The sequence below is a fragment of the Schistocerca americana genome, chromosome 3 (genome assembly GCF_021461395.2).
Source record: "Schistocerca americana isolate TAMUIC-IGC-003095 chromosome 3, iqSchAmer2.1, whole genome shotgun sequence".
Classification (NCBI taxonomy): domain Eukaryota; kingdom Metazoa; phylum Arthropoda; class Insecta; order Orthoptera; family Acrididae; genus Schistocerca; species Schistocerca americana.
Window position 1 is genome coordinate 98,770,577 of NC_060121.1, and position 26,371 is coordinate 98,796,947.

General features: G+C 47.7%; 1 protein-coding gene across 1 annotated transcript in view; it reads left to right on the top strand.

Moving 5' to 3' along the window:
- The window catches only part of LOC124606958 (calcitonin gene-related peptide type 1 receptor-like), a 753,290-nt gene that overhangs the window by 723,590 nt on the left and 3,329 nt on the right, over positions 1-26,371 (top strand). Inside the window, exons 7-9 of the mRNA XM_047139096.1 lie at positions 4,847-5,200; positions 11,815-11,980; positions 22,070-22,201. Of these exons, the coding sequence (XP_046995052.1) occupies positions 4,847-5,200; positions 11,815-11,980; positions 22,070-22,201 (652 nt within the window). The remainder of the gene's footprint in view (positions 1-4,846; positions 5,201-11,814; positions 11,981-22,069; positions 22,202-26,371) is intronic.

The window sequence follows — 26,371 nt, forward strand, 5'->3', positions numbered from 1 at the left end:
ACAGTTCGGCTTTAGAAGTCGCTTTACAACTGAAAATGCTTTATTCTCTTTCCATTGTGAGCTATTGGATGGGTTAAACAAAAGGTTTCGAACGCTAGGCATAGTTTTTGATTTAGCTAAGGCGTTTGTGTTGATCACAAAGTATTGCTTCAGAAGTTGGGCCATTACGGAATACAGGGCGTAGCTCACAATTGGTTCACCTCTTACTTTAGGAACAGAAAGCAAAAGGTCATTATTCACACTGTTGAGAATGGCTGTGATGTGTTGTCTGAGTGGGGTACGTTCAAAAGGGAAAGGGGGGGGGGTCTAGGAATCACTGATGGGGTCACTCCTGTTCCTTATTTGTATAGATGATATGGCCTCTATTATTATGAGTATCTCTAAAATATTTCTGTTTGCTGATGACACTAGCATGGTGGTAATGGATGTCGTGTGCAACATTGGCTCAGTTTTAAATAGTGCAGTTTATGTCCTAATTTCATGGCTTGTAGAAAATAAACTAACGCTAAGTCACAGAAAGACTTAGTTTTTACGGTTTCTAACACACACGTTTTAATTTCACAGAATGGGCATATGATTAGTGAAACTGAACAGCTCAAATTTCTAGATGTTCAGATAGATAGTAAACTGTCGTGGAAAGCCCACGTTCAGGATCTTGTTCAAAGACTTCATGCTGCCATATTCACTATTCGACCGGTATCTGAAGTGAGTGATAGTCCAACATGAAAATCAGTCTACTTTGCTCATGTTCATGCGCTTATCTCGCATGGTATTATACTCTGGGGTTGGTCTTCCCATTCTTAAATGGTATTTTTGTCTCAGAAACGGGCGGTTCGGGCAATAAGTGGTGTAAGTCCACATACCTCTTGTCGACCCCTGTTCACGAGGCAGGGTATTTTGACATTGAGCTCCCAATATATATATATATACACTCCTGGAAATTGAAATAAGAACACCGTGAATTCATTGTCTCAGGAAGGGGAAACTTTATTGACACATTCCTGGGGTCAGATACATCACATGATCACACTGAGAGAACCACAGGCACATAGACACAGGCAACAGAGCATGCACAATGTCGGCACTTGTACAGTGTATATCCACCTTTCGCAGCAATGCAGGCTGCTATTCTCCCATGGAGACGATCGTAGAGATTCTGGATGTAGTCCTGTGGAACGGCTTGCCATGCCATTTCCACCTGGCTCCTCAGATGGACCAGCGTTCGTGCTGGACGTGGAGACCGCGTGAGACGACGCTTCATCCAGTCCCAAACATGCTCAATGGGGGACAGATCCGGAGATCTTGCTGGCCAGGGTAGTTGACTTACACCTTCTAGAGCACGTTGGGTGGCACAGGGTACATGCGGACGTGCATTGTCCTGTTGGAACAGCAAGTTCCCTTGCCGGTCTAGGAATGGTAGAACGATGGGTTCGATGACGGTTTGGATGTACCGTGCACTATTCAGTGTCCCCTCGACGATCACCAGTGGTGTACGGCCAGTGTAGGAGATCGCCCCCCACACCATGATGCCGGGTGTTGGCCCTGTGTGCCTCGGTCGTATGCAGTCCTGATTGTGGCGCTCACCTGCACGGCGCCAAACACGCATACGACCATCATTGGCACCAAGGCAGAAGCGACTCTCATCGCTGAAGACGACACGTCTCCATTCGTCCCTCCATTCACGCCTGTCGCGACACCACTGGAGGCGGGCTGCACGATGTTGGGGCGTGAGCGGAAGACGGCCGAACGGTGTGCGGGACCGTAGCCCAGCTTCATGGAGACGGTTGCGAATGGTCCTCGCCGATACCCCAGGAGCAACAGTGTCCCTAATTTGCTGGGAAGTGGCGGTGCGGTCCCCTACGGCACTGCGTAGGATCCTACGGTCTTGGCGTGCATCCGTACGTCGCTGCGGTCCGATCCCGGGTCGACGGGCACGTGCACCTTCCGCCGACCACTGGCGACAACATCGATGTACTGTGGAGACCTCACGCCCCACGTGTTGAGCAATTCGGCGGTACGTCCACCCGGCCTCCCGCATGCCCACTATACGCCCTCGCTCAAAGTCCGTCAACTGCAAATACGGTTCACGTCCACGCTGTCGCGGCATGCTACCAGTGTTAAAGACTGCGATGGAGCTCCGTATGCCACGGCAAACTGGCTGACACCGACGGCGGCGGAGCACAAATGCTGCGCAGCTAGCGCCATTCGACGGCCAACACCGCGGTTCCTGGTGTGTCCGCTGTGCCGTGCTTGTGATCATTGCTTGTACAGCCCTCTCGCAGTGTCCGGAGCAAGTATGGTGGGTCTGACACACCGGTGTCAATGTGTTCTTTTTTCCATTTCCAGGAGTATATACACTGCTGGAAATGGAAAAAACAACACATTGACACCGGTGTGTCAGACCCACCATACTTGCTCCGGACACTGCGAGAGGGCTGTACAAGCAATGATCACACGCACGGCACAGCGGACACACCAGGAACCGCGGTGTTGGCCGTCGAATGGCGCTAGCTGCGCAGCATTTGTGCACCGCCGTCGTCAGTGTCAGCCAGTTTGCCGTGGCATACGGAGCTCCATCGCAGTCTTTAACACCGATAGCATGCCGCGAAAGCGTGGACGTGAACCGAATGTGCAGTTGACGGACTTCGAGCGAGGGCGTATAGTGGGCATGCGGGAGGCCGGGTGGACGTACCGCCGAATTGCTCAACACGTGGGGCGTGAGGTCTCCACAGTACATCGATGTTGTCGCCAGTGGTCGGCGGAAGGTGCACGTGCCCGTCGACCTGGGACCGGACCGCAGCGACGCACGGATGCACGCCAAGACCGTAGGATCCTACGCAGTGCCGTAGGGGACCGCACCGCCACTTCCCAGCAAATTAGGGACACTGTTGCTCCTGGGGTACCGGCGAGGACCATTCACAACCGTCTCCATGAAGCTGGGCTACGGTCCCGCACACCGTTAGGCCATCTTCCGCTCACACCCCAACATCGTGCAGCCCGCCTCCAGTGGTGTCGCGACAGGCGTGAATGGAGGGACGAATGGAGATGTGTCGTCTTCAGCGATGAGAGTCGCTTCTGCCTTGGTGCCAATGATGGTCGTATGCGTGTTTGGCGCCGTGCAGCTGAGCGCCACAATCAGGACTGCATACGACCGAGGCACACAGGGCCAACACCCGGCATCATGGTGTGGGGAGCGATCTCCTACACTGGCCGTACACCACTGGTGATCGTCGAGGGGACACTGAATAGTGCACGGTACATCCAAACCGTCATCGAACCCATCGTTCTACCATTCCTAGACCGGCAAGGGAACTTGCTGTTCCAACAGGACAATGCACGTCTGCATGTATCCCGTGCCACCCAACGTGCTCTAGAAGGTGTAAGTCAACTACCCTGGCCAGCAAGATCTCCGGATCTGTCCCCCATTGAGCATGTTTGGGACTGGATGAAGTGTCGTCTCACGCGGTCTGCACGTCCAGCATGAACGCTGGTCCAACTGAGGCGCCAGGTGGAAATGGCATGGCAAGCCGTTCCACAGGACTACATCCAGAATCTCTACGATCGTCTCCATGGGAGAATAGCAGCCTGTATTGCTGCGAAAGGTGGATATACACTGTACTATTGCCGACATTGTGCATACTCTGTTGCCTGTGTCTATGTGCCTGTTTTTCAGTCAGTGTGATCATGTGATACATCTGACCCCAGGAATGTGTCAATAAAGTTTCCCCTTGCTGGGACAATGAAATCACGGTGTTCTTATTTCAATTTCCAGGAATATATATATATATATATATATATATATATATATATATATATATATATATATTCTTTACTGTCGTTACTTGTTAAAAGTATTAGATTATTCCCAAGATTAAGCAGCTGTCACTCAGTTAATGCTCGTCAGAAATCAAACCTGTATTTGGATCGGACTTCTTTAACTCTTGTGTAGAAAAGTGTGCAGAATACTGCTGTATCCATTTTCAATAAGGTACCGCTAGAATTAAATCTTAGCAGTAATCCACGCGCTTTCAAATCTAAACTGAAGAATTTCCTCATGGGTCACCCTTCTATTCTGTCGAGAATTTCCTTGAAAAATTAAGCTGATTCTTGTTGTATTGTTGACTGAATTTACTTAAACTTTTGGCTTTACTTTTTTCGCATTCATAAACATTTTATTTTTATCTGGTATTGCTTTTATGTTGTATTTTCATGTACTGACACGTTCCATGACCTTGGAGATTTGCTCCTCAATTTGGTCATACCGAACTTGACATGTAAGTAAATCAAACGGGAAATACCCAAGTGTTGGAAATAATGGGGAAAACGTGTCTGTAACTCAGGCGTAGGTGATCTGTAGATGTGATATAACTGAATTTTCCTTGAGACGTTTTGAGTCTTATCTTGATCTACGATCATGATAGAAGCTGATGAAATTAATAAAAATTTGTGTCGTGGCTGGGACTTCAAACCTGGGTCTCCTTGCTTACTAGGCTAGGCTCCTACGGTGCTTGGGTGTTACTCCAATAGATCTCTACGGTGGTAGGGAGCTACTCTAATACCGGAGTGCTTCAGCAATAGCCGATGGTCAAAGAAAGGGAAAATAAGTTGAAGAAGTGAAGTTTGAGTTAGCAAGAACATTAGACTAGGTTAGTCCGTGCAGCTACAATAGCTCTCATACTGTGCTGGTGTAATGAGTAGCGTACCTGTGTAGAACCTGCGTTCAAGTTCCGGCCATGGGATGGATTTTAAATCATCTCTTCAGCTTCTACGATTATCGTAGAAAACGAGCGTGTCACATTGGAGACCGCCTTGCGGTGGGGAGGCTAACCTCGGCCGGCTCCCGCAGGTCGCTGCGGTGCGCGCGCAACACGCTGCATACGCACCTGTTCGCGAGCTTCGCGGCCAACAACGCGCTGTGGTTGTCGTGGTACGGCGCGGTGGTGCCGCGGCCCGCCGTCGTGTTCGCCAACGGCGCGGGCTGCCGGCTGCTGGCGGCCGCGCTCAGCTACGGGCTGCTGGCCAGCTACACGTGGATGCTGTGCGAGGGCCTCTACCTGCACACGCTGCTCGTCGCCGCCTTCGTGTCCGAGGCGCGCCTGGTGCGCGTGCTCGCCGGCCTCGGCTGGGGGCTGCCCGCCGCCCCCGCGCTCGCCTACAGCGTGCTGCGCGCCACCGACGCAGACCCCGCCGAGAGCGGCCAGTGAGTACTCGCGCCAGCCGCTAGAAAAAAACTAACGCACTCAAGTGGGTACATATTAAGGTAACAGTTACTGCTACATCTTCATTCATACCCTTAGCACCCTGTGAATTACAATGTCCACAATATCTCTCCACGTTTTGGTAGTTATAGATCACAGTTCTATTAAAAGGGAGGTCAGCGTTGGCCGTAACAGCACTGGTACCAGTGTCAGAGTTTAATTTGTACAGCACTGAAGATGATCACTATGTGATCGAAAATCGATTCTGCTGTCAATAAAACATCAATATTACGGCCAACGCTGACCTTCCTTATAATTTAACATGTATGGTCGTTGTGCACAGGGAACTCCATGGAGTCGCCAATCAAACACATCTCTTTTTCTTTTGCTTGTGCCTTTTTCCCGCAGTGACGCAGGGTTAATCGGATTTGGCAAGGTTAAGTTGAAGGGTGCCCAGATGCCCCTCTTGCAACCATTCCGTACCGCCGGGACGGAATTATTGTACCCTAACTGTCTGCGTCTAGTGTAATCCATGGAATAGTGTGAACGTGTAAATGAGGCGGGACGTGGGGACCATCCCAGTATTAACCTAGTGGGATGAGGAAAACCGCCTAAAAACCACATCCAGGCTGGCCGGCATTCCAGCCTCCGTCGTTAATCCGCCGAGTGGGGCCGGCGCGCCTACCCGAGTCCAGGAAGCAGCGCATTAGCGCTCTCGGCTAACCTGGCGGGTTAGATCAAACACAGTATATCTCTATCAATTTGGAGCACAATATACTTACCATATTTTTGCCTCTTGTTACGTGATCCGAAGTGCTGTACTTCTTACTCCGTTCTTACCGAAGGTCAAAATCGAAAATACCTCGTTGTACACTCATGTCCACAAAAATAAAACACTTTGAAAGACTAGATATAGGACGTTTATATTTACGGAACATGTACATTAGTATGTTCTGCAGAAATGATTAGCATTTCAGTCACCTTGGTTCTGCATGTGTCGTGTTACCAAGTAGGCACAGGGCCCGACATGGGCTCTGATAGCTTATTCCGTGAGTGATGGTATCAACGCGTGTGAAACTCGAATGGCGTCCTGTGGCCTATCCATCCATGCTGCATTTACCTGGCTCCGAAGTTCGTCTGTGGTGGTTGCGATTGGGTCAGAACAGTGCACTTGTCGTTTCACCACATCCAATACGTTTTTCATTGTCGACACGTCTGGTGACATGGAAGGCCAGGGCAAAAGGCTGACACCCTGTGCCACCGAGAAGACACTTGTTCGTACAGCAACACGTGGTCATGTGTTGTCTTGCTGAAAAATGGCTTCTGGAGTGTTGTGCAGCGAGGTTATGGCTACGGCTCGCAGAATATCGTTCACGCAGGGCGCACTGGTCAAAGTGCTCTGGACACGCACCAACTGTGATTTGTGGTTCTACACAGTAGCGTCTCGCATCATAAGGCCTTGAGTTCGCGCTGTACGCCATGTGCGAATGCAGTCACTGTGATGCCGCTGCCCCTGTTTGGGCCGGCCGCGGTGGTCTAGCGGTTCTAGGAGTGCAGTCCGGAACCGCGCGACTGCTACGGTCGCAGGTTCGAATCCTGCCTCGGGGATGGATGTGTGTGATGTCCTTAGGTTAGTTAGGTTTAAGTAGTTGTAAGTTCTAGGGGACTGATGGCCACAGTAGTTAAGTCCCATAGTGCTCAGAGCCATTTGAACCATTTTGAACCCCCTGTTTGGCACGAACGGAAATCATTTTCAAACAAACAGAACCCGTATTCGTCCAAAAACACTATCTGATACCATACCTGTCACACTGACGTAGTTCCACACACCATTGGTGTCTACCACGTTTCTGCACATTCGTCAAAGGTTGGGGGAGAAGTGGACGACGAGCACGTTACCCATGCGGTAATAAACGGCGGCCGACTGTAACCCCTGGTAGTGAACGATATGGTAGATTGTTCCACTGTTGCACCAGAGGCTGAGGAGTACGCAGATTTATCCTGCAATGCGATTCGGATAAGATGTCGAAATTCTCGGAGGTGGTTTCGGGTGTGCGACGTGACCCGTATCATCGTGTTCTAGCTGCTTCCGTAAATTATTGTGAACATACGCATTAGGCTGCCGAAACACTACGTCCAACACGAGCTTTAATTTCCTTGATGGATGCACCACATTTTCTCATACCGATAACGCGCCCTCTTTCAAACCCACTGATTTGACGTTACGGTTTACGCACAAATCTCACTGATCCATATCATTTTGTTTACAGCAACAACAAAAGCCACAGGCGCATTTCGCCTGCAGGCGCGACATCGATGTTGATCTTGAACCCGTGGGCTGACATGGTTCAAATGCTCATCGTTTCTGCAGGACATACTAATGTAGACGTGCTGTGAACATCAAGGTCCTAATTCTAGTCCTTCAAGGTGCTGGTTGTTTTTTTGTCGGAACGTGAATGTACATTCACTTTCCGTCTCTTCTCAGCCCGCTTTTTCTTAAGCTGCAGTTTCACTTTCCCGAATCACCCAACGTTTCTAAACTTCACAAGTGAAACAATAACTCAGCATCAGTAATGTTTGTCAGTCACGGATAGCAGTGACGTGTATCGTTAAATTGGATCTAACTTCTGCATTTTAGGTGTTCGTTGAGCTTTTAAAAATGCGAAGTTTCTTCTGTGTACTTTATTATTCACTTCTTCGCTTATTACGTATGCAACTCTTTCAACCTTTCTAACAATTTGGGGAAAACGTTAGTTACATTCAAAACTTCCGTAAGATTAATGTGTCCTTCATATAGCTCCCGATTAAGGGCTCGCTTTTTGGTATGACGGGACTTTATTTCATAGATCAGACAAACTGTTTGAGTTATTTGTTTCATTTTTTTCTTACCTGGATGAACTGTTTCGCAGGAACATTAATATATTAAGGTACAGTATTATCGAATTGCTAAACTTTATACAGGGTGGTCCCAGAAATTTTGCGACAAACTTCGAAGGTTTTGTAGGGAGCACATTGTGCTCATGTGGGAGCGATCTAGATGCTTGTAGAACAATAAACTGGCAGCGAAGATCGCAGAATTCTTTTTATGCCATGATTACCGGTTTCGGCGAAACTTAAACCACCATTATCGGATTTTAGGACACATACAGGTTAAATAAGATCCGATTATGGCCGCTTTAGTTTAGCCGAAACCGGTAATCATGGAATAAAAAGAATTCCTGCGATCTTGGCTGCCAGTTTATTGTTTTGCAAATTTCGATGGGCTGTAGAGGGTCTCTTGAGGAATCGAGAATAATACCCGTGTCCAGAAACGTTACCCAATGACACTACAGAGCATGGAAGTAACAGGCGCCACCACCTGCCGGCAGACCTCCACCAGGCCTCCCCTTCGACAGCAGAAGTGACTTTGTACTCTGACGGGCTGATGGTGGGACATCTCACATTGTTAATCGTCATTCAGTGATCGTGAGTGATTGCGACGATCCCCTGTTGAGAAGATATAGCTAGCTGCTGCGTAGCAAGCGTTATCTCCTGTGAATGCGACGCTCTGTCTGCTGGGTGGATGACGATTTCGGACACGGTTTCCCACCCACAGTTTATTGTTCTCCTATAATTGTCTAAGACAGGCAGTGTTTTTCGATACATTTACCTGATTTATCGCATAACCAGTTCTCAGTGTTTTCTTATTTTGCTCCCTTACGTCCAATGAAAAGTAGTGCAGAGGGCTTTTCATCATTATTCCAAAAAGCTGCTGAATTTCTATTTTATTTGTTATATATATTTTTATACAGTTTAAAAAACGCTCCACAGTTTTCTTTCCATAGTTAGGCCTACTTAGGATGCGTGCAGTAGTGTACAAATCTTGTTGTTGTTGTTGTGGTCTTCAGTCCTGAGACTGTTTTGATGCAGCTCTCCATGCTACTCTATCCCGTGCAAGCTTCTTCATCTCCCAGTACCTACTGCCCCCTACATCCTTCTGAATCTGCTTAGTGTATTCATCTCTTGGTCTCCCTCTACGATTTTTACTCTCCACACTGCCCTCCAATGCTAAATTTGTGATCCCTTGATGCCTCAGAACATGTCCTACAAACCGATCCCTTCTTCTAGTCAAGTTGTGCCACAAACTTCTCTTCTCCCCAATCCTATTCAATACTTCCTCATTAGTTACGTGATCTACCCACCTAATCTTCAACATTCTTTTGTAGCACCACATTTCGAAAGCTTCTATTCTATTCTTGTCCAAACTATTTATCGTCCATGTTTCACTTCCATTTATGGCTACACTCCATACAAATACTTTCAGAAACGGCTTCCTGACACTTAAATCTATACTGGATGTCAACAAATTTCTCTTCTTCAGAAACGCTTTCCTCGCCATTGCCAATCTACATTTTATATCCTCTCTACTTCGACCATCAGTTATTTTGCTCCCCAAATAGCAAAACTCCTTTACTACTTTATCTCATTTCCTAATCAAATTCCCTCAGCATCACCCGACTTAATTCGACTACATTCCATTATCCTCGTTTTGTTTTTGTTGATGTTCATCTTATACTCTCCTTTCAAGACCATTCCGTTCACCTGCTCTTCCAAGTCCTTCGCTCTCTCTGACAGAATTACAATGTCATCGGTGAACCTCAAAGTTTTTATATCTTCTCCCTATATTTTAATGCCTACTCCGAACTTTTCTTTTGTTTCCTTTATTGCTGGCTCAATATACAGATTGAATAACATCGGGGATAGGCTACAACCCTGTCTCACTCCCTTCCCAACCACTGCTTCCCTTCCATGTCCCTCGACTCTTATAATTGCCATCTGGTTTCAGTACAAATTGTGAATAGCCTTTCGCTCCTTGTATTTTACCCCTGCCACCTTCAGAATTTGAAAGAGAGTATTCCAGTCAACATTGTAAAAGCATTCTCTAAGTCTACAAATGCTAGAAACGTAGGTTTGCCTTTCCTGAACCTTTCATCTAAGATAAGTCGTAAGGTCAGAACTCCCTCACGTGTTCCAACATTTCTACGGAATCCGAATTGATCTTCCCCGAGGTCGGCTTCTACCAGTTTTTCCATTCGTCTGTAAAGAATCTTAATCGCAGATATTTATAGAAAAAAACTCTTTAGCTCGTGGGCTAGTGTTTACCGTCCTTGCCTCTGTATCGTAGAGTCTCAAGTTCGATTACCAGCTAGATTTTCTTTGCTTTGGGACTGCTTGTTGGTGCCTTCGTGTTGTCTCAATCTATCAGTGTACAGCCTCTGAGGGGGACTCTGTAAACCATAGCTCCGAAACAGCAGCCATCTGCTCTACGCTATATGCAGTGATCTGAAGCGAGTCCTAGCATCTACACGTTACATGGTTAAGTGGCTTCCGTGCTCAAAGGATCAGATTTACACATTATTTTAAAAGATTCTTGTACTAATCTGTGCATCTATATTGATCAGCCAGAACAGTACCACCACCTAGATAATAGTGGGTATGTCCAGCTTTGACACTAATAAAAGCGGAGACACGTTGTGACCAGGAAGCGATGAGGCCTTGGTAGGTCACAGGGGGAGTTTGGCACCACATCTGCTAACATAAGTCACAGAATGCCCGTAAATTCTGGGGAGGTGGGCTATGACCCGTGACGCCATGTTCACACTTCCCAAATGTGTTCGACTGGATTCGCATCTGGCGAGTGTGGGGCGCTGGGGTGGTGGGGGCAGCACATCAACTGGAACTCGCCACTATCTTCCTCGAATCACTCCATGACACTGCTGGCCTTCTGACATGGCTCATTATCTGGTAGAAGAATGCCGCTGCCGTCGGGGAAGATGCACTTTGTCTGCAAGCACTTTCCAGTACGTCTCGGCTGTTGTGGTGTGTTGCACGACCTTCTCAGGACCCATGGATTCGCACGTGAACATTCTCCAGAGCATAATGGAACCGCTGACAGCTTGGCTCCGTACTGCTGTGCGGGTATCATGGAGCCAAACCCCTCAAAGACAGCACGATGAAGAAGGTATCGGGAATCATCAGACCATGCAACTCTCTGCCGCTGCGCCAACGTCCAGTGCCGGTGGTGGCGTGCCCATTTCAGTAGTAGTGTCCGATTTGGCGGTGTTAACATTGGCACATGCATGGTTCGTCGGATGTGGAGGCTCATTGTACGACATTCGAGTAGTGCAATGAGGGTCTCCCCCCCCTCCCCCCTTACGCCACGACGTTTGTGCGTCGTTTCACCTTGGTGTCTCCACGTGTTGAAGACACTCACCACAGCATTCCTCGAACACACGAGAACTCGTGCAGTTTTCGAAATGCTCGTACCGAGCCTCCGGGCCATCATAGTCTGTCCTCGGTCAAACAGATAAATCTACCTGCTTCCCCATTCCACACTCGGACAGCATGCTCACTGATCACTGATATAACGAGCAGTTGGCAGTTGTTCCTACTTGGTGACGCTTCTGTCTCCTGGAAGGATTCGTGTCGGTAGTAGGTCGGTTGGTCATAATGTTTCAACTGATCAGTATAAATTTTATGAAGGTATCACTTAAGTGGCAGATGCTTCCCCAAAGTGTTTTGTAGTGGTATTGTGAGCCGTCTGACGCGGTGCGTGTCGTGTTCTCCGCGGCTGCAGGTGCTGGATCAACGACAGCAAGTACCTGGCGGTGCTGGTGGCGCCCGTGTGCATCACGATGGCGCTGAACCTGCTCTTCCTGTGCAACATCGTGCGCGTGCTGCTCACCAAGCTGCGCGCCGGGCCGCGCGTCGGCTCCAGCCGCCCCTCCAGCACGCTGCTGCAGGTGAGGACACCACGCCGCTGAGCACAGGCTGCTTCATATTGCACGAGAAACAAAGCACTGTTCAAGTGCTCTGTGAAACCTTCCATTACTCATTATGACAGATTGCAGTTCTTTACTGGGATGGGGATGTTTCCTCCTTTTCTTCTGTACACTGGCGGGAGTTGTGTCACGTAAACGAAAGTTCGCAGGCGTGTGTCTACACCTGAAAGGTGACGTATTTTCAGATTTCGCGCCAGTCGCATGAGAGTGACGATAGCAGTGCCGCTATGAGAATGGAAAACAAGTTTGCTTTAAATAAGCGCTGTAGCAGTTGTGAAAAATTACACTTTAAATAGCGAATTGTTGATAGTCAAGAAGGCGTTTACGGCGACAAAGGTGCCATTTTCAACACGTCACTGAGTTTGAACGAGGTCATTTGATAGAGCTACGAGAAGCTGGATGTTCCTGCCGCGACAGTGCAGAAAGACTTGGCAGGACTGTAGCCACTGTGGCGGCCAGAGTGGCCGAGCGGTTCTAGGCGCTTCAGTCTGGAACCGTGTGACCGCTACGGTCCCAGGTTCGAATCCTGCCTCGGGCATGGATGTGTGTGATGTCCTTAGGTTAGTTAGGTTTAAGTGGTTCTAAGTTCTAGGGGACTGATGACCTCAGATGTTAAAGTCCCATAGTGCTCAGATCCATTTGAACCATTTTTGTAGCCACTGTACGTGACTGCTGGAAGCCGTGCTCACGGGAGTGTATGGTTGCAACAAGACCGTGCTCCGGACGGCCACGTGGCACCACCTGGAGGAGGGGGGGGGGGACCATACTGTCCGGCGTACGACACTGGCGCACCGCAATGAATCTCCAGCAATAATTTGAGCAGCATTTGGCTCCACAGTGAGACAATGAACTGTTACAAATCGATTAATCCAAGAACTGCTCCGAGACAGACGCCCTTTACCATACATTCCACTGACCCCAAATCACCGCCATTTCAGACTTCAGTGGTGTCAAGCCAGAGCTCATTGGAGTGCAGGCTGGAGATCTATTGTGTTTTCTAACGAGCGCTGCTCATGTCTTCGTGGCAGTGATGGCCAAGTGTTTGCTTAGGAGGTCGGTTAAGTGCGTGGTAGACAGACCTGGAGCTATAGCCTGGAGTGCGATTTCATATGACAGCGGGAGCAGTCTCATGGTTACCCCATGTTTGCAGTATTGTACGTTAGCCTGGTGATTTCATCTGTTGTGCTGCCTTTCAACAGCATTTCAGTGGTTTTCCAACAGAATAACGCTCGCACACATACCGCTGTTGTAACCCAACATGCTCTACAGAATGTCGACATGTTGCCTTGGCCTGCTCCGTTACCGGATCTGTCTCCAATCGAGTACATATGAGGCATCATCAGACAATAACTCTTGCGTCATCCACAAACAGCATTAACAATCTATCTACTGAGCGACCTAGTGCAATAGACATGGAACTTCATCCCACAAAATGACATCCGGAACCTGTACGACACAATGTAGGAATGTTTGCATGCTTGCGTTCGACATTCTGCCTGCTACACCGATTGTTAATGTACCAAAAGATTTCATATTTTCAGTGTCTAATCTCGCGCATACATTTTCCTCTCATCTTGCATTGTGAATCCCTTAAATATGTTAGTTAGAACAATGTGTTTCCGTAATTTGATTGTGCTACATTAATTATTTTTTAGTACTGCGAATTTTTTTTTCTGCCAGTGTATATTAATAAATATAGTTCATCTATATTACTGTATAAAGACAAGTTGTTATTTAACGTTGTTAACAAAAATGTCGAAAAGTGCTTGAACGATTTACTTCTAATTTTTAAACGATTGCTATGACAATCGCTTAGGCTTTTCGTTACGAAAATATACACTACTGGCCATTAAAATTGGTACACCAAGAAGAAATGCAGATGATAAACGGGTATTCATTGGGCAACTGACATGTGATTACATTTTCACGCAATTTCCATGCATAGATGCTGAGAAATCCGTACCCAGAACAACCACTTCTGGCCGTAATAACGGCCTTGATACGGCTGGGCATTGAGTCAAACAGAGTTTGGATGGCGTGTACAGGTATAGCTGCCCCATGCAGCTTCAACACGGTACCACAGCTCATCGAGAGTAGTGACTGACGTATTGTGACTATCCAGTTGCTGGCCCACCATTGACCAGACGTTTTCAATTGGTGAGAGATCTGGAGAATGTGCTAGCCAGCGCTGCAGTCGAACATTTGATGTATCCAGAATGGCCCGTACAGGACCTGCAATATGCGGTCGTGCATTATCCTGCTGAAATGAAGGGCTTCACAGGGATCGAATGAAGGGTAGAGCCACGGGTAGTAGCACATGTGAAATGTGACATCCACTGTTCAAAGTGCCGTCAGTGCGAACAAGAGGTGACCGAGACGTGTAACCAATGGCTCCCCATACCATCACGTCGGGTGATACGCCAGTATAGCAATGACGAATACACGCTTCCAATGTGCGTTCACAGCGATGTCGCCAAAGACGGATGCGACCATCATTATGCTGTAAAGAGAACCCGGATTCACCTGAAAAAGGGGCCTTTTGCCATTCGTGCGCCCAGGTTCGTCGTTGAGTACACCATCGCAGGCGCTCCTGTCTGTGGTGCAGCGTCAAGGAAAACCGCAGCCATCATCTCCGAGCTGATAGTCCACGCTGCTGCAAACGTTGTCCAACTGTTCGTGCAGATGGTTGTTGACTTGCAAACGTCCCCATCTGTTGACTCAGGGATCGAGAAGTGGCTGCACGATGCGTTACAGCCATGCGGATAAGATGCCTGTCATCTTGACTGCTAGTGACACGAGGCCGTTGGGATCCAGTACGGCGTTCCGTATTACCCTCCTGAACCCACCGATTCCATATTCTGCTAACAGTCATTGGGTCTCGAGCAACGCGAGCAGCATCGTCACGACACGATAAACCGCGATAGGCTACAATCCAACCTTTATCAAAGTCGGAAACGTGATGGTACGCTTGTAGGTGTCACCACCGGCGCCAACCTTGTGTGAATGCTCTGTAAAGCTAATCATTTGCATATCACAGCATCTTCTTCCAGTCGGTTAAATACCCTGTCTGTAGCACGTCACCTTCGTGATGTAGCAATTTTAGTGGCTAGTAGTGTAAATGTTTACAGTTAAAACCAATTCAAGAAAGAAATTTTTGAAAAGAAACTTTTAATTAATATATTTTATCAAATACTGCATACACAGAAATGTACGCTTTTGTATTTGGCCACCGGAGTGAGCGCTGGAGCAGCGGAAGCGTGCGTATCGCTGGTGCAGCGCGCTGCCAGTGCTTGGCTAGAAGGGGAGCTGCGAGGCCGTGCTCTGAATGTGGCGTGACGCTAAGGAAATTATCGTGCGTCGTTATTAAACACAGCAAAATTTTCAAGTTCTCGCGCCACAGAATGTGCAGGATCGGGCAGAAGCAGAAGAAGGCAGACACAGGGAAGCAGCCTTCGACACCGCAACCCACTAGGAATGCGACCGCAAGCCACTTGGAATGCGGAACGCAAGCGCAACGAACATCATATGCCAGTTCCCCCTCTGTACATTCAGTGCAGTAATGGCTGGTGGGCAGAGATGTATGATGACATAGCCAACTGCTGCAGGGAAGAGTAGGCGTAGAGCCCGTTGACTCGGACGCCATGGTCCAGCTGCAGGTAGCGAGCGTGGACGACCACCGCGCACGGACGAGAGCTGTGGCCGCCCACATTCCTGATCCACCTACAGTGTAGAAGACGAGCGCGCCGAAACAGCGCGAGAAGCTGTCCGAAGCACTGATCAGCGGGCTGCCTTGGATCTGTGACGATAAGGCGGTCCAAGAGGGGCTGTCACGTACGGGATTCAGGGGTGCACCTACTAAGCTGCAAAATCGGACGAACAAGAGGAGGCCGCCGCTCTACGTCGTCGTAGTGGAAACTGCGACGGATGGCAGCGGCATCTTCGGGATAAGGAAACTCTTAGAGTTTCCTGTGACCCTCGGAATTCTCCCCCTAGGCATGGACCCTAAGCCCCAGTGCTTAAGGTGTCAAGCTGAAGGGCATGTGGCAAAATACTGCCGCGCCGTGTTGCATCAAGTGCGCCGGCGCGCGCGACACCCGCGACTGTGACAGGCAACGAGATGAGGCGCCTACTTGTGTTAGCTGCGGCGGGTCATACGTGGCAAACTGGCGCGGCTGCACGGCCTTTGCCAGTGACGGCTGCGCTGGAGTCGAGGCGTAAACCGAGAAGAAATGACGACGGCGCCGTAAGCACCGCCTAGCGAAGACGCAAGTGCACGAGATGCGCGCCATGCTGGCGGCCGCAGCGGAGGAGGCGATGGCGGCCTTCAAAGCCGCCGTGGACGCAGATAAGGCAGGTCTGAAGGCCAACTGTCTGCATAGGCTTAGGAGGCATGCAGCCAACTGCGGAAATTGCGCTCGCAGCTGGCGCACGACATCTGTGCCGACGCCAGAGGTGGAGACAAGACACCTGCCGCCGCTCCGCTTACGGAGCAGCCGGCGGAGGAACACAGCGCGGCGGACACACAGAAGAACAAGACGCGTGCCGCCGCAACAACGCCGAAGCCCATTGGTTCCGAGCAGCTCCACTTCGGCGAGAGGGCTACCATAGCGGACGCTCAGTGGTATGTGACACGTCGTCCGCTACACAGGGGTGACACTGCCGCGGCCCTAGCTGAGCCTGTCAGCGCAGCGAACGAGTTTTTTTTCCCCTTGGCGCTAGCCTTGGCACTTTCTCACCTCTGTCCTTCAAACCGCTACCCTTCGTTCAACTTTCGACGGAATGTATCTCCAGATGAGTGCGTATTAATGGTTAATCTTAACCAGACGTACGCAAAAAGTTGGCGAGTAGTCATACAGACGTCAGAGAGTAGTCTTGGAGGTTGAATCGAGGTACTCAGTATACGCCCACATCACACTATGAAATAACTGATCTGATCCTATCCCAACTGAATTCATACTACAAAGGTCGTAATAGCACATTTTACTTATCTCATGAGCACAGCTTCTCTGTGTTCTTCAAATCTTTTTAGGAAGCCACATTTAAAGGAAGGCTGCGGTAGTTGCTCGATCACAAAAATGCCTGGACGCTCCGTATGCTGACCCAGTATGCTGGGTGCTACGAAACCGCCGCAAACTTTGAGTCTTATATCCACGGATGACAAACGGACAAATTTCAGATAGAAAGCTTAGCGTGTTGTTCCACATTTTCCTGCGCGTACTGTAACTTGACCAGTCACATAGTTTTTAAGAAGTGCGGGAAGCTGGTTTCCTACCACCACCTCAGGCCACAAATTGGGTATGAGAAAATAATACTACATTAAAAATTACAGAGCCTCTACAAAGAAGAAATAAGAGAAGCTATCCTCAACCTCTAGTTGCAAACAAACCCCAGTTACTTACTCATCCAAACATTATAGAGATTATTCCCGAAGGGAAGAGTGGTAAAAGGATGGGACAGGATGCTGATGTCAAATACTGCGAAATGAAGCTAATGTACAATGCTTCCCTAAGGCGTCTTTCTCCCAGCTCTCATTTTATGTGAAACAAACAGCAGCATATAAACCTGCTATATTAACTGAATGTAATTTAAATATTTCTGGGAAATATTAGGTGATAAGTGGTTGATACAGTACGCTTACAGTACTTTCCCTTCTATGCAGGCAGCTTGTACCTAACTCGGGCTAAACCAATAGTTTTCAGACTCCTCAGATTCGCTACCCTCAGCGGACTGGGAGTAGTGGATACGCTTCGTTACACGCCTCTCGCCCTTCCCGCACGTTCGTGCCAAATGGATAAGTCTCGTATTCTTGCCGTCTCTTATTCTACCACGGACAATCAAATATAACTTGTCACTCGCTATGATTCCTTTTCCTGTATGGAATTTATTTTCAATACTGCCAAAGTGGCTATTAATTCTCCAGTTACTTATTGTCATGGAATATGGTCTCCGCTGCATGGCAGAACGCCGGTTTTTTGATGTCCCACAACACTAAATGATCTACGGTAAGTGGCCAGACCAGCTACGACCACCTGGCAGCTGTACACACTATATGATCGAAGGCATCTGGACACGCCATGTGATGCGGAACTGACCACTAGATTTTACAAGAGCCATACCCGCCAATGTATAAGGAGGCGGGCAGTGCTGTGCTGTCAGTAGAAAAGCAGGAACAGCAAAATGGACCGGCCAGGAGAGCTCATTGACTTGGAACATGTACTAATGATTGGATGTCACTTGAGTAATAAATCCATCAGTGAGTTTTCAACACGTCTAAAGCTGTGGAAGTTCACCGTTGTTGTAATGAGGCATGCCGCACAACTGCTGTACATGGACTGACGCGCATAACGGTGAGTGATTGTAAATAAAGTCACTCTAAAACATTGGAAGGAAATATTCCTGAGTTCCAAAATGCTACCAGCAATCCAACTAGCACAATGGCTGTGGGTAACGAGTTGAAAATAATGGGTACAGCGGTCGAGCAGCTCCTAGTAAGTCACACTCTTGCAGCCAATGCTAAGCGACGCTTGAGGTGCTGTGAAGAGCGGCAGCATTGAAGAGCAGATGACTGGAAACGAGTGTTTTTTTTTTTTTCAGTAATGACTCATAGTGCACCGTATGACAATCCGAGTGGTGGGTTTGAGATTGTAAACATCTGAAGAACGTTACCTGCCTTCATATGTGGTGTAAACAGGAGATTTTGTCAGTATGATATCGTCCGCTTATGGCACTTGAGAAACCGGCAAATGTGGAAAGATATGAACACATTTTACGCCATTTTATACTGCGTACGGAGGAGAAACAGTTCGGAGACGTTTATCGTTTGTATCAACATGACAATACAACCTGTCGTGTAGCAGCATCTATAGGGTAATGGTTTGCGGACAACAGGATTCCTGTAATGGATTGACTTGCCCAGATTCCGGTCCTGAACCCAGTGGTACGCCTTTGTGATGGGTTACTCCAAACCTCCAGCGTCCAACATACCACACTGAAAGCCTACGGAGCAGATTTCAAGCCGTCTTAAGGACTAAGGGTGTTCACGTCCGATATTAGTGTCCAGTGAGAGGTATTTGTATAATTGTGGTCATACAGTGTAGTTCGTCGCCGAACGTCCCACTGCAGAGACCGGCCACCGCACGGCAAATTTTCCACGTTTACCTGCAGTAGCCTTTGTAAGGCGATGATGTGGCTACTCAGATTGGAATTATCTTGATACAACGAGATCAAGTACTACAACCTCAGCTGGTGCCATTAATGCTACTATAGACACGGTGACTGTTCATCACTATGTAGACGACAGAAATATGTTCACGTAAAAGGACTCAATCAAATGGCGCACTCACGAGCACCATTATATCCACAACTTGTTAGGTTAGCAAAAAAAATATTTGTGCGTAACAAATGGTTTAAATGGCTCTGAGCCCTATGGGACTTAACATCTATGGTCATCAGTCCCCTAGAACTTAGAACTACGTAAACCTAACTAACCTAAGGACATCACACAACACCCAGTCATCACGAGGCAGAGAAAATCCCTGACCCCGCCGGGAATCGAACCCGGGAACCCGGGCGCAGGAAGCGAGAACGCTACTGTGCGTAACATCTACATCAGTAATATCGTTCTGTAACGAAAGTTACTATTACCAGATTGTCTGTATCGGGTATCCTTCTCGACGATACACAACATATACTGTAGAAGAATCTCTCATTACATGTACAGTCTTAGTTGATAGCCTGGAATCACTGATAGATAGCTAAGAAACGAACGGAAAAGGTCGGAAACGTTCATACTCTCACTCATATATTTTAATATTTTACCTCGTACAATGGATAGCATAGTCTCAGAATCAAATTATAAGTAGTCCCAAACGCGCAGTTCAATTCAAGGTTACTGCAAGGTTCCTTTACTTCTGAGACGTGTGCCATAGCTGATGTTTTCCTTCCATTTACTCACAAGTGGAAACACCTCTGCCCCACTGCCAGACCGCCAGGTATTGGTAGAAAATCACTACGACTTTATAATAGGCCTAGTAAAAAACATAACGCTGTTCTCGACGTGGAGTGGAGCACGAGGTGAGCTGTACCCGGATCGAATACGCACAGCTGATTATCGATCGGCCAGTTTAAGTGTGGTTTTAGGCGGTTTCTCATCCTCGTTTACGTAGACGGCCCTACCCCTTAAACCCCTCTCTCACGTCAGGTCGGAGAACATGCTAATCAAACAGTTAAACTAAATTAACACAGATTCACAGACAGTTTAATAACAAAATGAAATGTGGGAACTTCTGAAAAAAGAAAACAAACGGTTCCACTAATGGACAGGACAAATGTTAGTAGTAAAAAGAAGCAAAGAAAATGAATGAACTTTAATAAACAATGTAGTGCCCTAGAACATAAAACAATAGTACTCAGTTTCATTAGGTTAGGAACTTCGTTTTACCTGGAGCATTGTGTTACCGATATAAACAACGAAATCATACAGAGGCGAAAATGAGTGTCGAATATTGCCGAAACTTTAAACCTGAACGTTGTCATCCAGAAACAGATTGTGATATCAGTACATCTATTTCTTGTTAATGCAATCCTGGGGGAAACAATCCGTGTTTCTACTGTGAGGGAGCAGTATGTGCAGTCTATAGCAACCTTGTCGTCACTACACGCTACTGTTCTTGTGCTGTGTATCATCACGAGAGTTCTGTTGCTTCGGGATGATTTGATAAAAGTAACGTACGATCAGAGGTTGCGTATAGTCCCTCCAATAGGACAGCGAATATGAGAGGTGGATTTCGCGGTGAATATCGCTGACAGTTAAAGTAATGTCTCTAGAATCTCGGACAAGTTTCTTGCGACATGACCAGCTGAGGATCATCTCAGTATTGGCTACAGAAGAAAAACAACAGGTGTACAGGACCAATATCTGTGTCTAACAGCATGTTGACACCCTCAACACAATGCGACACTTCTACGGCGGCAGTTCCAAACAACTATAGAATTTCAGGTGTCAACACAAATGATCCAAAGGAGCTCCATGGGCAGGGATTACGTTCCAGAAGACATCTCAAGGTTCATCCTTTGAATCGGGTTCGGAGGGAGGTTCGTGTTGCATGAGCATGAAAGAACTGTGTGGGCAAGCCAGCGGTTGGACACAACGCTCTTTTCTGATGGGACGCGCATCAGTCTCCTCCTGAAAATAACGATATTCGTGTGCGCAGGCAAGGAGGACAACGTGCGCAACCCAACTATATCGTAGACTTCTAGCCCCATAAAGGCAGTTCTGTCATGATTCGGGGTGGACTCAAGTACGGCCGCATCACACCCCATGTGCCAATACATGGAAAGATGACTGGTGTGAAGTATCCTGACAACATCCTTGCAGGCATTGTTGCTGCGTGTGGTGAGCGTATTGGGACTGGATTCACGTGACGGAGGACAATGCACAGCCCGGTCATCACAATCTTGTGAACAGCTTCTCAGTGGAGCATACTCTTCAGATCTCAGCGGCATAGAAAATGGATGGGCGATGCTGAAACGAGCTGTTGTTGTCGTCCTATCCCACTAAAGACCACAAAGTGGAAAGGAGCGATATCCCAGAAGCTTATCTGGACAGTTTGGTGAGGAGTGTTCCTAACAGCACTCAGAGGTTTTCCCAGGACGAGGAGGGCCAATTGGTTCATAAACAATGTGTTTTCAAGTTGACAATGATAAGAAACTCCTGTGAAATCTTTTGTAAAGTTTTTTTTTCTTTTTGTTTGTGTTTATGAAGTACAAATATATTAACCTATTTTATTTTCGTTTTCTTGTGACTCTATGTGGCAGAACAAAACCAGTTTTCTTTCCTGTTATGTGCAATACTGACAATAAAGCAATATGCAACATTTATTTTGATCATTGCGATTTTGGGTTATAACAAGGGCTATGTTAAAGAGAAAGCGAGCTCAAGCTCACACGGACAGAAAGAAATGTGTATGCATGAAGAATGATGGAATAACATACGGCGGTTGAGTTGCTTGAATCGAGACTGTACATTAGTGAGTGTCTGTATGTGCGCAGGCGCTGCGTGCTGCGCTGCTGTTGGTACCCCTGCTGGGTCTGCACTACCTGCTGACGCCGTTCCGGCCCGAGAAGGACCACCCCTGGGAGATGGCCTACGAGCTCATCTCCGCCGTCACCGCCTCCTTCCAGGTTAGTCACTTCTCCCCTCCCTTCGTCTAGTCCTGTACCCATGGAACACGGCAGGCAGTCTTACTCACAGTGATACCGCTGCTGCTTCTTACGTTATTGCTCTAGACCTACTATTGCAGCCCGGTGAAGAAAATGAAACTTGCCCGAAAAATATTTCATGCACCTCAAGGTAGGCGTCATGGAAAAGCTCAAGTAAGCTGTGCTGCCTATGTTGGAAACGCGACATCTATTTTGACCTGATGACGGCATATGCCACTTGGGAGTAGTAGATGCACTTACAGTAGTTTCAGCATCGGCCGCCCACAGATAGCGTAGTGGCATAGCTACCAGAGCGCCGCCCCTGTCTACCCTTTAATAAGGAATGCTCAAACCCAGAAGGTTCTGTGTGTTGCAAACTTGTGAAGCTAGCAGGCAACCACACCACGGAGCCGCACTCGTGCTTCCTACAGACAAATGAGTGAGTGTAAAGGGGTGAGATTGTGGCAGAGCGAGTGGCGAGATGGTCCTTTCGGAGAATTGCCACACACGCACTGCGTCATTTGTATAACTATGCTGGTATCAGTGATCACAAGAACATTCTCACACCCGTACAGGAGGTTCTAGACGTCCCCATATCACAGACGTACTCCAGGATCGTCGTATTGTATGGGCAGCAGGGAGATCGCACTTCTACAGCAGCACAGATAAGATGGCTTGTGAGCCCAGACATGTCAACACGAACCAGTTATTAGCAGTGGGATTACAGGCACACACACCTCTAGCCAGTCTTCCACTGAAGCCAAAGCATCGACTGTGCATGGCTCGACTGGTGCCGTCAGAGGATCACTTGGAAAATAGAATGGCGCACTGTGAACTTCAGCGATAAAAGCAGATGCTGGCTGCACGCAGTTGATGTTGCTTTCTACGTATGCCGTAGACCTGGTAGGCACTGCCACTGACCCCACTACAGGCGCCGGCCGAAGTAGCCGTGCGGTTAAAGGCGCTGCAGTCTGGAACCGCAAGACCGCTACGGTCGCAGGTTCGAATCCTGCCTCGGGCATGGTTGTTTGTGATGTCCGTAGGTTAGTTAGGTTTAACTAGTTCTAAGTTCTAGGGGACTAATGACCTCAGCAGTTGAGTCCCATAGTGCTCAGAGCCATTTGAACCCACTACAGGCCTTATGGTCTGTGGTACGATAAGCTACAACACTCGTTTAACTTTGGTGTTTCTGGAGGGAACGCGGACAAGCCCTCCGCACTTGCAGAATGGTGTTAGATCCATTTTTTGCCGTTCTTGCAATAGGAAGCCGTATCCACTGTTGCAAACAATAAATCTTCAGAATGAGATTTTCACTCTGCAGCGGAGTGTGCGCTGATATGAAACTTCCTGGCCGCGAAAGGCAAAGGTCCCGAGTTCGAGTCTCGGTCGGGCACACAGTTTTAACCTGCCAGGAAGTTTCATATCAGCGCACACTCCGCTGCAGAGTGAAAATCTCATTCTGGAAACATCCCCCAGGCTGTGGCTAAGCCATGTCTCCGCAATATCCTTTCTTTCAGGAGTGCTAGTTCTGCGAGGTTCGTAGGAGAGCTTCTGTAAAGTTTGGAAGGTAGGAGACGAGATGCTGGCAGAAGTAAAGCGTGAGTCGTGCTTCGGTAGCTCAGATGGTAGGGCACTTGCCCGCGAAAGGCAAAGGTCCCGAGTTCGAGTTTCGGACGGGCACACAGTTTTAATCTGCCAGGAAGTTTAATAAATCTTCAGTTATTTGGAAACCTTTAAAGGATAAACTAATTTTATTGTAGCAGTTTATTTTCTGGGCTAGTATTACGCTGCCCACCCTGAATTTGGCATTTGACAGAGGGGGGGGGGGGGGAGGCGGGCTGTATTGCTCCCGCCTCTTACTTTCAGCTCCCAGTGTGTTGCCACTTCGGCGGCGCAAAGCATGCAGCCTGCCAGCAACAAGTGCGCCATGGTGGCTTTGATTTCAAGGTTATTTTAAAGTGCCATACGATCTGTTATGAAGTGGACGAGGCTCTGAGCACTATGGGACTTAACATCTATGGTCATCAGTCCCCTAGAACTTAGAACTACTTAAACCTAACTAACCTAAAGACGTCACACAACACCCAGCCATCACGAGGCAGAGAAAATCCCTGACCCCGCCGGGAATCGAACCCGGGAACCCGGGCGTGGGAAGCGAGAACGCTACCGCACGACCACGAGATGCGGTAAGTGGCCGAAAGAGGGACATGACATAGGCGAGAAATTATGGCAATATATGTGAGTTTCAGATTGTTTCCATGATTCTTTAGAAGATGGACTTTCAACTTATTACGAGCTAAATTTTACAAAATCAAAGAAAAAGTTCTCTGGAGAAGTTTACTTGTATCATATGACATACGACGCGCAACTTTCTAAGGGTTCGTTGCTGAGCGAGTTGTTTTGGTAATAAAAAATGGTGTAGTTCACTTAGTTCAATAATTTTTTTTGTGGGTGGCATGCTACGTTTGGTGCAGATCTCAGATACTAAAATGTTACCAGTTCCAAATGAATTAACGTACCTCTGTTCCTAATTACAATTCAGACCAAGCTTTTGGCATTTCACGCTTGAATTTCAGAATTTTTAATTGACTTTTGTGAGGAGATAAGGACATTAAAGGCATTTTCTGTTGCTACGCAGAGGGAACGCTGGGTGCGGCCGACTGCAGGCAGTACTTGCAGCAGTGCCGAACCTTGTCAGGTGTCAGCTAATTTAAATCCGACTGCTGAATGTCTGACAAAAACAGTCACGCTCCGTAAGCAAGATGACTGATTTTCCGATTTCTCATTCCCCAAGGTCTTCCGATTACGAGGTTGGCGTTATTCATTAGCACAGCGTGAGCGTTTATCCCTCGTTCTCTGAGCTCTTCAACTAAAACACGCGATATTGCATAGTTATTGCTTACATTAGTGCTGCTTCATTCTAGATCACTCACGAAGTTTCAGTGAACAATTTCCGAAATTACTATTTCTGTAAAAAGAGGAGTTCAGGGGAATTGGCATTCCACGTACGATATCTCTAAACGTGACTATAAGCATTTAGCTCGAGCCTCGGAAGCAGTGGCTGAAATTACTGCTATGTCGAAAGTACTGCTAGTCCGAAAATAAAAAAAAACCTGTCGGGTGGCTTTCGTAAGATACAGGTCACAAACGTATGTCTTCTTATTCTGTACTTAATTCTTACATCTAAAGTATGGCCCATTTCATGTGTTCACGCATTACTTCAGGTGATAAAAAAGAGAGGGTTGCGAATTGTTAGTGGTTTATTAAAAAGAGTCTTGTCGGGCACGACGTTTCGACCAGTTTTTTCGTACACGAAGGGTTGGCTGCATCTCCAGTTCATTCCTCTATAGCCGCTGGACCGCAGGCTTCTCTGCCGAGAGCCCAACGGGTGGACCACACGAGTGTTTCTGGCTTGGAATACAAGAACTGCTTATCTGCTGACGACATCCCCTTCTACCGTATTTTAGTGCAAAACCATTCAACTCGGTGACTGCAATCGAGAATAGCAGTGCTGACCTGTGCAAACTATCAGAGTGTACACAAGATCAATCGTCCCTGACTTGTAACCTCGTGCTGCCGGCCGCGGTGGCGGAGCTGTTCTAGGCGTTACAGTCTGGAACCGCGCGACCGCTACGGTCACAGATTCGAATCCTGTCTCGGGCATGGGTGTGTGTGATGTCCTTAGGTTACTTACGTTTAAGTAGTTCTAAGTTCTAGGGGACTGATGACCTCAGAAATTAAGTCCCATGGTGCTCAGAGCCATTAACCTCATGCTCATTAACGTAAAATTTCGGACAGCTTTTTTTTAGTCGAAAATGAAACCTAATTAGTTCCCTTCCTCAACAAAGGATCTATTATTAAAATTAGACAAAACCTAAACTGGGATGAACCGGACGCTACAACCCGTTAGAGTGTATCATCAACCCTCGAAGCAATAAATATACTGAGAAAAATATCTTTCAATTCTATCAAAAAAAAAAGTTTTGCAACCGTTTACAGTTTCAGTTACTTATTACTGTAACAATAATTTGCAAGAATAAATTTTCTCTAGTTACGCACTGATATCCTAGCTACCTTGCGAAAGCTGCTGAGATTTCCGTACACTCTGTCGCTTTACTGTCTGATTATTGTATTGCTGCCCCGCCTCTAGTC